The sequence below is a fragment of the Pecten maximus genome, chromosome 1 (genome assembly GCF_902652985.1).
Source record: "Pecten maximus chromosome 1, xPecMax1.1, whole genome shotgun sequence".
Lineage (NCBI taxonomy): Eukaryota > Metazoa > Mollusca > Bivalvia > Pectinida > Pectinidae > Pecten > Pecten maximus.
Genome location: NC_047015.1, coordinates 34,594,481 through 34,608,777, shown reverse-complemented (window position 1 = coordinate 34,608,777; position 14,297 = coordinate 34,594,481). Strand labels below are relative to the sequence as shown.

The following is a 14,297-nucleotide window of genomic DNA, read 5'->3' as shown; positions in this document are numbered from 1 at the left end:
TAAGTAAATGTTTATCCTCTTTCATAAAAGGGATGCAATTATATAAATAGAGGCTACACAACAAGTGCTTGCTATATGATATTTCTTCCACTCGAATTAGCTCTTTTTCAAAAGTCTCAGAAACACGAGCTTGAGTGAGTGTTTGTTGGTAACTTTGTAAATAAATCTAACGAGAGTGAAAGAAATACAATATGCAACAACCACGAGTTTGTATGACCTGTTTCTAACAAAAAGTTATTCTGAGGATGAATTGACCTGTTTTGTGTCAACGTGTGTTCTTTTCACAAGTGTGGTGTAAGGATATGACCTTAATTGAAATGCCTCTAATTAATATACAAAATTTACAATATCGGAAATGTATGGAAATATCACAAGCGGCCTTCAAGTGTTAGCCACACAAATCGCATTGAATCACGTGATTACAAAATAGTCATGGTCGAAAGTCACCGTTTCAATCAATCAAAACGGAAGTGTGGTATAAATTGGATGCTATTCAACAGTTGTTATGATTATTTCGTGCCTTGGGAAATAAATAACACTCACCTATTGTGGTAGAACTGACAATTCACCATTCGGTTCGTATTGCAGTGGCATTTATAGACTAGTCTTGCATTATCAATATCATAGTTCAATATTCCACCCTAAGCCGAGGGCTTCTATAGGCATTTTCCCTATCCAGTGGTTTTGTGAAATGAAATGAACTAGATAAAGTTTTCTCTCAATAATTTTTATATTATAGTGAAATAAATTAAACGAAATATTAAATAAAATGACGCATGATGTATTCCTACCAAACAATTTATCAGGAATATGTAACCGTGGGTTGGTCTACAGGTAATAGAACACATTACTGTTGAATTGCCATATACACCAGCCAAATACGAGTGCTGTTTGTCTAGATTGCCGTTCATACTATATATATATCCAGATTTTTGTTGGGTAGAAATGTTTGGATAAACATTAAATGGCCAAGTCAAACACAGATAAGCTGTATCAAATAAAGGCTAAGACACGAAATGACCGGAGATAGGAATGTTTGGGATTGTTTGTAAAATTAAAGATTTAAGATGTCAATATGTAAACAAACTCGGTACTTACAGAGAGAGAACTCATTACAGTTTAGTGTTCGAACTTTGAACAGGAAACATATAAACGATCACTACATAATCACTAAATTCTACTGAAATCGTTGAATCTTTAACATTTTTTTGAATTTTAATTATTTTTATGTATGATCCATGTGACTAAATGATATACATTGAAGGACGAATCAATTATGTGATATATATTTCTTAATTGCCCAACATATATGGTATTAATTAAATGGTGATAGTCACATGTGTGTGATCATTGCACAACCGCAAAAGAGATGTGTAGAATAACAAGTTTTTTCTCTCTATTATTTAACAATTTTTCTTGCTTTCACATGTGTGTGATCATTGCACAAATACGAAATTGTTCTGTTGAATTACACGTTTTTCTCTCTCTATTATTTACCCATTTCTTTTATTTCATTTATGATAAGCATAAAGCGTACATGATCAATATTTTTGCTGGGTTTTTGCATGGTAAACTCATTGGCTCTTTAAATCATGTATTTGGCCAAAAAAAAATCTTACACAGTTTAACTAATTATTTCTACCGATACTATTGAGGCAATAAATTACATGTTTTATCAAATTGATGTTTTGCAGTAATCGTTACGGCATTTGATAAAGACAATGGTGGTACCAAATTATTGGTTAGTCTGCACAGAGGCATGTCATTCGGGGTAAGTTACCAGTGTTTGACAGGGGTATGTCATTCGGTAAAGTTACCAGTGTTTGACAGTGGTATGTCATTCGGGTAAGTTACCAGTGTTTGACAGGGGCATATCATTCGGGGTAAGTTCCCAGTGTTTGACAGGGGTATGTCATTCGGGTAAGTTACCAGTGTTTGACAGGGGTATGTCATTCGTGGTAAGTTACCAGTGTTTGACAGGGGTATGTCATTCGGGTAAGTTACCAGTGTTTGACAGGGGTATGTCATTCGTGGTAAGTTACCAGTGTTTGACAGGGGCATGTCATTCGGGGTAAGTTACAATTGTTTGACAGAGGCATGTCATTCGGGGTAAGTTACAGGTGTTTGACAGGGACATGTCATTCGGGTAAGTTACCAGTGTTTGACAGGGGCATGTCATTCGGGGTAAGTTACCAGTGTTTGACAGGGGCATGTCATTTGGGGTAAGTTACCAGTGTTTGACAGGGGTATGTCATTCGGGGTAAGTTACAGGTGTTTGACAGGGGTATGTCATTCGGAGTAAGTTACCAGTGTTTGACAGGGGCATGTCATTCGGGGTAAGTTACCAGTGTTTGACAGGGGCATGTCATTCGGGTAAGTTACCAGTGTTTGACAGGGGTATGTCATTCGGGTAAGTTACCAGTGTTTGACAGGGGTATGTCATTCAGGGTAAGTTACAAGTGTTTGACAGGGACATGTCATTCGGGGTAAGTTACAGGTGTTTGACAGGGGCATGTCATTCGTGGTAAGTTACCAGTGTTTGACAGAGGTATGTCATTCGGGGTAAGTTACCAGTGTTTGACAGAGGTATGTCATTCGGGGTAAGTTACCAGTGTTTGACAGAGGTATGTCATTCGGGGTAAGTTACCAGTGTTTGACAGGGGTATGTCATTCGGGGTAAGTTACCAGTGTTTGACAGGGATATGTCATTCGGGGTAAGTTACCAGTGTCTGACAGGGGTATGTCATTCGGGGTAAGTTACCAGTGTTTGACAGGGGTATGTCATTCGGAGTAAGTTACCAGTGTTTGACAGAGGTATGTCATTCTGGGTAAGTTACCAGTGTTTGACAGAGGCATGTCATTCGGGGTAAGTTATCAGTGTTTGACAGGGGTATGTCATTCGGGGTAAGTTACCAGTGTTTGACAGGGATATGTCATTCGGGGTAAGTTACCAGTGTTTGACAGGGGTATGTCATTCTGGGTAAGTTACCAGTGTTTGACAGGGGTATGTCATTCTGGGTAAGTTACCAGTGTTTGACAGGGGTATGTAATTCTGGGTAAGTTACCAGTGTTTGACAGAGGCATGTCATTCTGGGTAAGTTACCAGTGTTTGACAGGGGTATGCCATTCGGGGTAAGTTACCAGTGTTTGACAGGGGCATGTCATTCGGGGTAAGTTAACAGGGTGTGACAGGGGCATGTCATTCGGGGTAAGTTACCAGTGTTTGACAGGGGCATGTCATTCGGGTAAGTTACCAGTGTTTGACAGGGGTATGTCATTCGGGTAAGTTACCAGTGTTTGACAGGGGTATGTCATTCGGGTAAGTTACCAGTGTTTGACAGGGTATGTCATTCGGGGTAAGTTACCAGTGTTTGACAGGGGTATGTCATTCGGGGTAAGTTACCAGGGTTTGACAGGGGCATGTCATTCGGGGTAAGTTACCAAGGTGTTGACAGGGGTATGTCATTCGGGTAAGTTACCAGTGTTTGACAGAGGCATGTCATTCGGGTAAGTTACCAGTGTTTGACAGGGGCATGTCATTCGTGGGCAGTTACCAATGTTTGACAGGGGCATGTCATTCGGGTAAGTTACAAGTGTTTGACAGGGGTTTTTCATTCGGGTAAGTTACCAGTGTTTGACAGGGGTATGTCATTCGGGGTAAGTTACCAGTGTTTGACAGGGGTATGTCATTCGGAGTAAGTTACCAGTGTTTGACAGGGGCATGTCATTCGGGGTAAGTTACCAGTGTTTGACAGGGGTATGTCATTCGGGGTAAGTTACCAGTGTTTGACAGGGGTATGTAATTCGGGGTAAGTTTCCAGTGTTTGACAGGGACATGTTATTCGGGGTAAGTTACCAGTGTTTGACAGGGGCATGCAATTCGTGGTAAGTTCCAAGAGTTTGACAGGGGCATGTCATTTGTGGTAAGTTACCAGTGTTTGACATGGACATGTAACAGAAGATGGCTGTTGATGATATGTTGTCCAGAACTTACAAACTTCTTTTCTGGTTGTCCTTATCAAAGACAACAAAGTCAACTTGAAAGATATTATAAAAAGACATTGAAGTTTGTACACGTAGAACTTTATTTTGTGACAGTTATTTTGGATTGGACCTACATATACCGCACGCTACTGGGTGGTTCAAATAAAGGAACAGTACATACATATTTCATAAGTACAATTTGCGGATTCCTTCATCAGCCAAAATTAACATCACGCGTCATGCGTCATTGAGATGCGTCATTGAGATGAGTCATTGAGATGAGTCATTGATATGAGTCATTGAGACGAGTCATTCAAATGAGTCATTAAGATGAGTCCTTGAGTCGAGTCATTGAAATGAGTCCTTGATATGAGTCATTGATACGAGTCGTTAAAATGAGCTATTAAGACGAGCCATTCAGACGAGTCATTGATATGAATAATTAAGATGAGGCATACACGGATTACAAACAATTTTAGCAAAATATGATATACCTAGATCCGTAAGATGCATTCCACATCCAATCGTGTATTATATAGGAATAATCAGAAAACACAATATATATTGATAATATTCATTTTAAGTGTCTTTCACACCGTTTTGATGTTATATTCAATGATTCGAAACTAAATCATATTTACAACTCCTTTTTAATGGATTTTGTTGGAATATAGGATTTCTGGTCATAATAGCTCAATAATTAAAAACTAATAAATTTATTACCAGAGGTAGATTTCAGAGCTTTAAAATTCCTCGTCTATTTCTCAATGAAGAATGTTATATTTAATGAAATATATCGAGAGGAAGTAATAATGCCATAATGTGCACGCCGATAATGGGCTGTATAAATCCTGTTATGAGGTGAACCAGACCACTCCTTTGAAGATGAACAGTCAATATTCTTGATTTTGTGTGATTTAAGTTTATCAATAACTATGTTATGGCTGCACCTCTAATGTGCCTGATAAGAACAATATTGACAAGTCATCTTCCTGTCATGAAACTCTGGCTACTGTCCCTTATGTAAAAATCTTTGAGACTATTTTATGAACCATGACCAGGATGTGTACTCATGTGTCTAACGTTCTGTAATCATTTTATCGCTTCGATCTTTCTATTGATATAACCTGTTGCATTCCGTTATATGAGGTTATATAGTCAACATAACGCATTTCAAAACCTAATTAAGTCAGTATCGCTACCAATCGTTAAAGATGTGATCTGTGGTACACATATCGGCCATACGTTCTAATGTTAAATCATTTTCATAGTACATGATCTAACACAAACTAGTATGACAGGTACCAACTGTACAGGACATGACACAAACTAGTATGACAGGTACCAACTGTACAGGACATGACACAAACTAGTATGACAGGTACCAACTGTACAGGACCTAACACAAACTAGTATGACAGGTACCAGGTGTACAGGACCTAACACAAACTAGTATGACAGGTACCAACTGTACAGGACCTAACACAAACTAGTATGACAGGTACCAGGTGTACAGAACATGACACAAACTAGTATGACAGGTACCAGGTGTACAGGACCTAACACAAACTAGTATGACAGGTACCAACTGTACAGGATCTAACACAAACTAGTATGACAGGTACCAACTGTACAGGATCTAACACAAACTAGTATGACAGGTACCAGGTGTACAGGACCTAACACAAACTAGTATGACAGGTACCAACTGTACAGGACATGACACAAACTAGTATGACAGGTAACAACTGTACAGGACATGACACAAACTAGTATGACAGGTACCAACTGTACAGGACATGACACAAACTAGTATGACAGGTACCAACTGTACAGGATCTAACACAAACTAGTATGACAGGTACCAACTGTACAGGACATGAAACAAACTAGTATGACAGGTACCAGGTGTACAGGACCTAACACAAACTAGTATGACAGGTACCAACTGTACAGGATCTAACACAAACTAGTATGACAGGTACCAACTGTACAGGACATGACACAAACTAGTATGACAGGTACCAACTGTACAGGACCTGACACAAACTAGTATGACAGGTACCAACTGTACAGGATCTAACACAAACTAGTATGACAGGTACCAACTGTACAGGATCTAACACAAACTAGTATGACAGGTACCAACTGTACAGGACATGACACAAACTAGTATGACAGGTACCAACTGTACAGGATCTAACACAAACTAGTATGACAGGTACCAACTGTACAGGACATGACACAAACTAGTATGACAGGTACCAGGTGTACAGGACATGACACAAACTAGTATGACAGGTACCAGGTGTACAGGACATGACACAAACTAGTATGACAGGTACCAACTGTACAGGACCTAACACAAACTAGTATGACAGGTACCAGGTGTACAGGACATGACACAAACTAGTATGACAGGTACCAACTGTACAGGATCTAACACAAACTAGTATGACAGGTACTAACTGTACAGGATCTAACACAAACTAGTATGACAGGTACCAACTGTACAGGACATGACACAAACTAGTATGACAGGTACCAACTGTACAGGATCTAACACAAACTAGTATGACAGGTACCAACTGTACAGGACATGACACAAACTAGTATGACAGGTACCAGGTGTACAGGACATGACACAAACTAGTATGACAGGTACCAGGTGTACAGGACATGACACAAACTAGTATGACAGGTACCAACTGTACAGGACCTAACACAAACTAGTATGACAGGTACCAGGTGTACAGGACATGACACAAACTAGTATGACAGGTACCAACTGTACAGGATCTAACACAAACTAGTATGACAAGTACCAACTGTACAGGACCTAACACAAACTAGTATGACAGGTACCAACTCTACAGGATCTAACACAAACTAGTATGACAGATACCAACTGAACAGGATCTAACACAAACTAGTATGACAGGTACCAGGTGTACAGGACCTAACACAAACTAGTATGACAGGTACCAACTGTACAGGACCTAACACAAACTAGTATGACAGGTACCAGGTGTACAGGATCTAACACAAACTAGTATGACAGGTACCAACTGTACAGGACCTAACACAAACTAGTATGACAGGTACCAGGTGTACAGGATCTAACACAAACTAGTATGACAGGTACCAGGTGTACAGGATCTAACACAAACTAGTATGACAGGTACCAGGTGTACAGGACATGACACAAACTAGTATGACAGGTACCAACTGTACAGGATCTAACACAAACTAGTATGACAGGTACCAACTGTACAGGACATGACACAAACTAGTATGACAGGTACCAGGTGTACAGGACCTAACACAAACTAGTATGACAGGTACCAACTGTACAGGACCTAACACAAACTAGTATGACAGGTACCAACTGTACAGGATCTAACACAAACTAGTATTACAGGTACCAGGTGTACAGGACCTAACACAAACTAGTATGACAGGTACCAACTGTACAGGACATGACACAAACTAGTATGACAGGTACCAGGTGTACAGGACCTAACACAAACTAGTATGACAGGTACCAACTGTACAGGATCTAACACAAACTAGTATGACAGGTACCAACTGTACAGGATCTAACACAAACTAGTATGACAGGTACCAACTGTACAGGATCTAACACAAACTAGTATGACAGGTACCAACTGTACAGGATCTAACACAAACTAGTATTACAGGTACCAGGTGTACAGGACCTAACACAAACTAGTATGACAGGTACCAACTGTACAGGACATGACACAAACTAGTATGACAGGTACCAGGTGTACAGGATTTAACACAAACTAGTATGACAGGTCCCAGGTGTACAGGACCTAACACAAACTAGTATGACAGGTACCAACTGTACAGGACATGACACAAACTAGTATGACAGGTACCAACTGTACAGGATCTAACACAAACTAGTATGACAGGTACCAACTGTACAGGACCAAACACAAACTAGTATGACAGGTACCAACTGTACAGGACCTAACACAAACTAGTATGACAGGTACCAGGTGTACAGGACATGACACAAACTAGTATGACAGGTACCAACTGTACAGGACCTAACACAAACTAGTATGACAGGTACCAGGTGTACAGGACATGACACAAACTAGTATGACAGGTACCAACTGTACAGGATCTAACACAAACTAGTATGACAGGTACCAACTGTACAGGACCTAACACAAACTAGTATGACAGGTACCAACTGTACAGGACCTAACACAAACTAGTATGACAGGTACCAGGTGTACAGGATCTAACACAAACTAGTATGACAGGTACCAACTGTACAGGATCTAACACAAACTAGTATGACAGGTACCAACTGTACAGGACCTAACACAAACTAGTATGACAGGTACCAACTGTACAGGATCTAACACAAACTAGTATGACAGGTACCAACTGTACAGGACCTGACACAAACTAGTATGACAGGTACCAACTGTACAGGACATGACACAAACTAGTATGACAGGTACCAGCTGTACAGGATCTAACACAAACTAGTATGACAGGTACCAACTGTACAGGACCTAACACAAACTAGTATGACAGGTACCAGGTGTACAGGACCTAACACAAACTAGTATGACAGGTACCAGGTGTACAGGATCTAACACAAACTAGTATGACAGGTACCAACTGTACAGGATCTAACACAAACTAGTATGACAGGTACCAACTGTACAGGACCTAACTCAAACTAGTATTACAGGTACCAGGTGTACAGGACCTACCACAAACTAGTATGACAGGTACCAGGTGTACAGGATCTAACACAAACTAGTATGACAGGTACCAGGTGTACAGGACCTAACACAAACTAGTATGACAGGTACCAACTGTACAGGATCTAACACAAACTAGTATGACAGGTACCAGGTGTACAGGACCTAACACAAACTAGTATGACAGGTACCAGGTGTACAGGACCTAACACAAACTAGTATGACAGGTACCAGGTGTACAGGACCTAACACAAACTAGTATGACAGGTACCAGGTGTACAGGACCTAACTCAAACTAGTATGACAGGTACAACTGTACAGGACATGACACAAACTAGTGTGACAGATACCAACTGTACAGGATCTAACACAAACTAGTATGACAGGTACCAGGTGTACAGGACCTAACACAAACTAGTATGACAGGTACCAACTGTACAGGACCTAACACAAACTAGTATGACAGGTACAACTGTACAGGACATGACACAAACTAGTGTGACAGATACCAACTGTACAGGATCTAACACAAACTAGTATGACAGGTACCAACTGTACAGGACATGACACAAACTAGTATGACAGGTACCAGGTGTACAGGACCTAACACAAACTAGTATGACAGGTACCAACTGTACAGGATCTAACACAAACTAGTATGACAGGTACCAACTGTACAGGATCTAACACAAACTAGTATGACAGGTACCAACTGTACAGGATCTAACACAAACTAGTATGACAGGTACCAACTGTACAGGATCTAACACAAACTAGTATTACAGGTACCAGGTGTACAGGACCTAACACAAACTAGTATGACAGGTACCAACTGTACAGGACATGACACAAACTAGTATGACAGGTACCAGGTGTACAGGATCTAACACAAACTAGTATGACAGGTCCCAGGTGTACAGGACCTAACACAAACTAGTATGACAGGTACCAACTGTACAGGACATGACACAAACTAGTATGACAGGTACCAACTGTACAGGACCTAACACAAACTAGTATGACAGGTACCAACTGTACAGGACCAAACACAAACTAGTATGACAGGTACCAACTGTACAGGACCTAACACAAACTAGTATGACAGGTACCAGGTGTACAGGACATGACACAAACTAGTATGACAGGTACCAACTGTACAGGACCTAACACAAACTAGTATGACAGGTACCAGGTGTACAGGACATGACACAAACTAGTATGACAGGTACCAACTGTACAGGATCTAACACAAACTAGTATGACAGGTACCAACTGTACAGGACCTAACACAAACTAGTATGACAGGTACCAACTGTACAGGACCTAACACAAACTAGTATGACAGGTACCAACTGTATAGGACCAAACACAAACTAGTATGACAGGTACCAGGTGTACAGGACCTAACACAAACTAGTATGACAGGTACCAACTGTACAGGACCAAACACAAACTAGTATGACAGGTACCAGGTGTACAGGACCAAACACAAATTAGTATGACAGGTACCAACTGTACAGGATCTAACACAAACTAGTATGACAGGTACCAGGTGTACAGGACCTAACACAAACTAGTATGACAGGTACCAACTGTACAGGATCTAACACAAACTAGTATGACAGGTACCAACTGTACAGGATCTAACACAAACTAGTATGACAGGTACCAGGTGTACAGGACCTAACACAAACTAGTATGACAGGTACCAACTGTACAGGACCTAACACAAACTAGTATGACAGGTACCAGGTGTACAGGATCTAACATAAACTAGTATGACAGGTACCAACTGTACAGGATCTAACACAAACTAGTATGACAGGTACCAACTGTACATGACCTAACACAAACTAGTATGACAGGTACCAACTGTACAGGATCTAACACAAACTAGTATGACAGGTACCAACTGTACAGGACCTGACACAAACTAGTATGACAGGTACCAACTGTACAGGACATGACACAAACTAGTATGACAGGTACCAGCTGTACAGGATCTAACACAAACTAGTATGACATGTACCAACTGTACAGGACCTAACACAAACTAGTATGACAGGTACCAGGTGTACAGGACCTAACACAAACTAGTATGACAGGTACCAGGTGTACAGGATCTAACACAAACTAGTATGACAGGTAACAACTGTACAGGATCTAACACAAACTAGTATGACAGGTACCAACTGTACAGGACCTAACTCAAACTAGTATTACAGGTACCAGGTGTACAGGACCTACCACAAACTAGTATGACAGGTACCAGGTGTACAGGATCTAACACAAAATAGTATGACAGGTACCAGGTGTACAGGACCTAACACAAACTAGTATGACAGGTACCAACTGTACAGGATCTAACACAAACTAGTATGACAGGTACCAGGTGTACAGGACCTAACACAAACTAGTATGACAGGTACCAGGTGTACAGGACCTAACACAAACTAGTATGACAGGTACCAGGTGTACAGGACCTAACACAAACTAGTATGACAGGTACCAGGTGTACAGGACCTAACTCAAACTAGTATGACAGGTACAACTGTACAGGACATGACACAAACTAGTGTGACAGATACCAACTGTACAGGATCTAACACAAACTAGTATGACAGGTACCAGGTGTACAGGACCTAACACAAACTAGTATGACAGGTACCAACTGTACAGGACCTAACACAAACTAGTATGACAGGTACAACTGTACAGGACATGACACAAACTAGTGTGACAGATACCAACTGTACAGGATCTAACACAAACTAGTATGACAGGTACCAGGTGTACAGGATCTAACACAAACTAGTATGACAGGTACCAACTGTACAGGACCTAACACAAACTAGTATGACAGGTACCAGGTGTACAGGACCTAACACAAACTAGTATGACAGGTACCAACTGTACAGGACCTAACACAAACTAGTATGACAGGTACCAACTGTACAGGACCTAACACAAACTAGTATGACAGGTACCAACTTTACAGGATCCTAACACAAACTAGTATGACAGGTACCAACTGTACAGGACCTAACTCAAACTAGTATGACAGGTACCAACTGTACAGGACCAAACACAAACTAGTATGACAGGTACAACTGTACAGGACCAAACACAAACTAGTATGACAGGTACCAGGTGTACAGGATCTAACACAAACTAGTATGACAGGTACCAGGTGTACAGGACATGACACAAACTAGTATGACAGGTACCAACTGTACAGGACCTGACACAAACTAGTATGACAGGTACCAACTTACAGGATCTAACACAAACTAGTATGACAGGTACCAACTGTACAGGATCTAACACAAACTAGTATGACAGGTACCAACTGTACAGGACCTAACACAAACTAGTATGACAGGTACCAACTGTACAGGATCTAACACAAACTAGTATGACAGGTACCAGGTGTACAGGACCTAACACAAACTAGTATGACAGGTACCAGGTGTACAGGACCTGACACAAACTAGTATGACAGGTACCAACTGTACATGATCTAACACAAACTAGTATGACAGGTACCAGGTGTACAGGACCTAACACAAACTAGTATGACAGGTACCAGGTGTACAGGACCTGACACAAACTAGTATGACAGGTACCAACTGTACATGATCTAACACAAACTAGTATGACAGGTACCAGGTGTACAGGACCTAACACAAACTAGTATGACAGGTACCAGGTGTACAGGACCTAACACAAACTAGTATGACAGGTACCAACTGTACAGGACATGACACAAACTAGTATGACAAGTACCAACTGTACAGGACCTAACACAAACTAGTATGACAGGTACCAGATGTACAGGACCTAACACAAACTAGTATGACAGGTACCAACTGTACAGGACATGACACAAACTAGTATGACAGGTACCAACTGTACAGGATCTAACACAAACTATTATGACAGGTACCAGGTGTACAGGATCTAACACAAACTAGTATGACAGGTACCAGGTGTACAGGACCAAACACAAACTAGTATGACAGGTACCAAGTGTACAGGACCTAACACAAACTAGTATGACAGGTACCAACTGTACAGGATCTAACACAAACTAGTATGACAGGTACCAACTGTAGACATTGTACACTGTAAGGATCGACTAATGTGGGAACCTCCTGAATCGGAATTGTTGCTTTGTCCGAAATATATCACCATTCAAACGTACATGATCTATATCTTCTGTCTAAGTTTGTTCCCTCTCTTTATGCCTCACCTGGTCTTTTGGGTGTTAATGCGAGAAAGGTTTTGGGGTCGACACACTGACAGAAACAAATCAGGCTATGAAACCGATACCAGTTGGTGGTAAGAACTGATTAAAAGTTTCAATTTGATAGTTATAAAACTGGTCTTTAATGGCCTTATCATCCGTGAACTCGATTTTTATATCATCCAGGATGTTTTGTCGAGAATGTTAGACCCCAAGCAGTGTGATTTCTTGTGTAGATAGGAAGGTATATATATATCACAAAACGCAAATTATTTTCAATGCATGCACGATTTTTAAAGCCGTGAATTGGCTTTAAATGGATTCATAAAAACTCGATATACAATCATCGTTTTCCAAGCAAAATGTTGGCATATTAAAACATGTGAGTTGTTTATTAAGAAAATTTGTCAGGAAAGGAAAAAATCAAACTTATAATAGGTCGACAGTCAGAGAGGTTGATGTTATTCGAGACTTTATATCGAGATTAAACTGTACAAGTAAAGGGCGTTATACTGATTAGTAAGGGTTTATGAAAAGGAACATTGTATCGATATTGTATCTATAGATAATTAGGTATTGTTGTGTGCAAGTCATAGACATAAAATTGAAGATTTACTGTATATAAACGTGGACAATTATAACGAGAATTATATAGAGGTTTATTGTATCTGAACGAAGGACAGTATATCGAGGTTTACAACATATGATAGAAGGGCTTTATTATGATTTAACAAGATATAAAGGAGAGTCATTATATCGGTATTTTATTGTATGTAAAAATGACTTTTTATAATTATTTATTGTTTATAAGTGAGGGGCATTCAATCGAGGATAATGGTTTTACCGCTTATAAACAGGGGACCGCATACCGCGAGTTTACTGTATAAAGTGAGGAATATTGGAGAGAAATTTTATCCTACACAATTGGTAAAACTGCAGCTATATCAGTCAATAATCCTGAGATATTGTATTAGTATCATTTCACTACCATTAGATACATTTAATGCGTATCTTATGTAAAAAGACTGATTTTAATTCTGTATTCTTATATTAATGTAATAATATGTAAACAGCAGATAACATCCGAGAGATACATATTTAATGCGATGCGTAGTTTACTGTTGGGTATAGTATATGAAGTGTACCTGATGGAAATCTGTCAACTATTGCCCGTGTAAACAGGAAACTGGATACCAATGTAATCGGACGTCAATATATCGACTTAATTTATTTTTAATGTACTCAATCATTAAACGGATTTTAAAGTGGAATAGGTGTGTTAAAAGATTAAGTTATAAACTAGATGTGTATGT

General features: G+C 39.9%; 1 protein-coding gene across 4 annotated transcripts in view; it reads left to right on the top strand.

Moving 5' to 3' along the window:
- The window catches only part of LOC117331570, a 63,502-nt gene that overhangs the window by 31,659 nt on the left and 17,546 nt on the right, over positions 1-14,297 (top strand). For all 4 annotated transcript variants that reach the window (XM_033890376.1, XM_033890385.1, XM_033890367.1 and 1 more), the window contains one exon: positions 1,695-1,771. In XM_033890376.1, the coding sequence (XP_033746267.1) occupies positions 1,695-1,771 (77 nt within the window). The remainder of the gene's footprint in view (positions 1-1,694; positions 1,772-14,297) is intronic.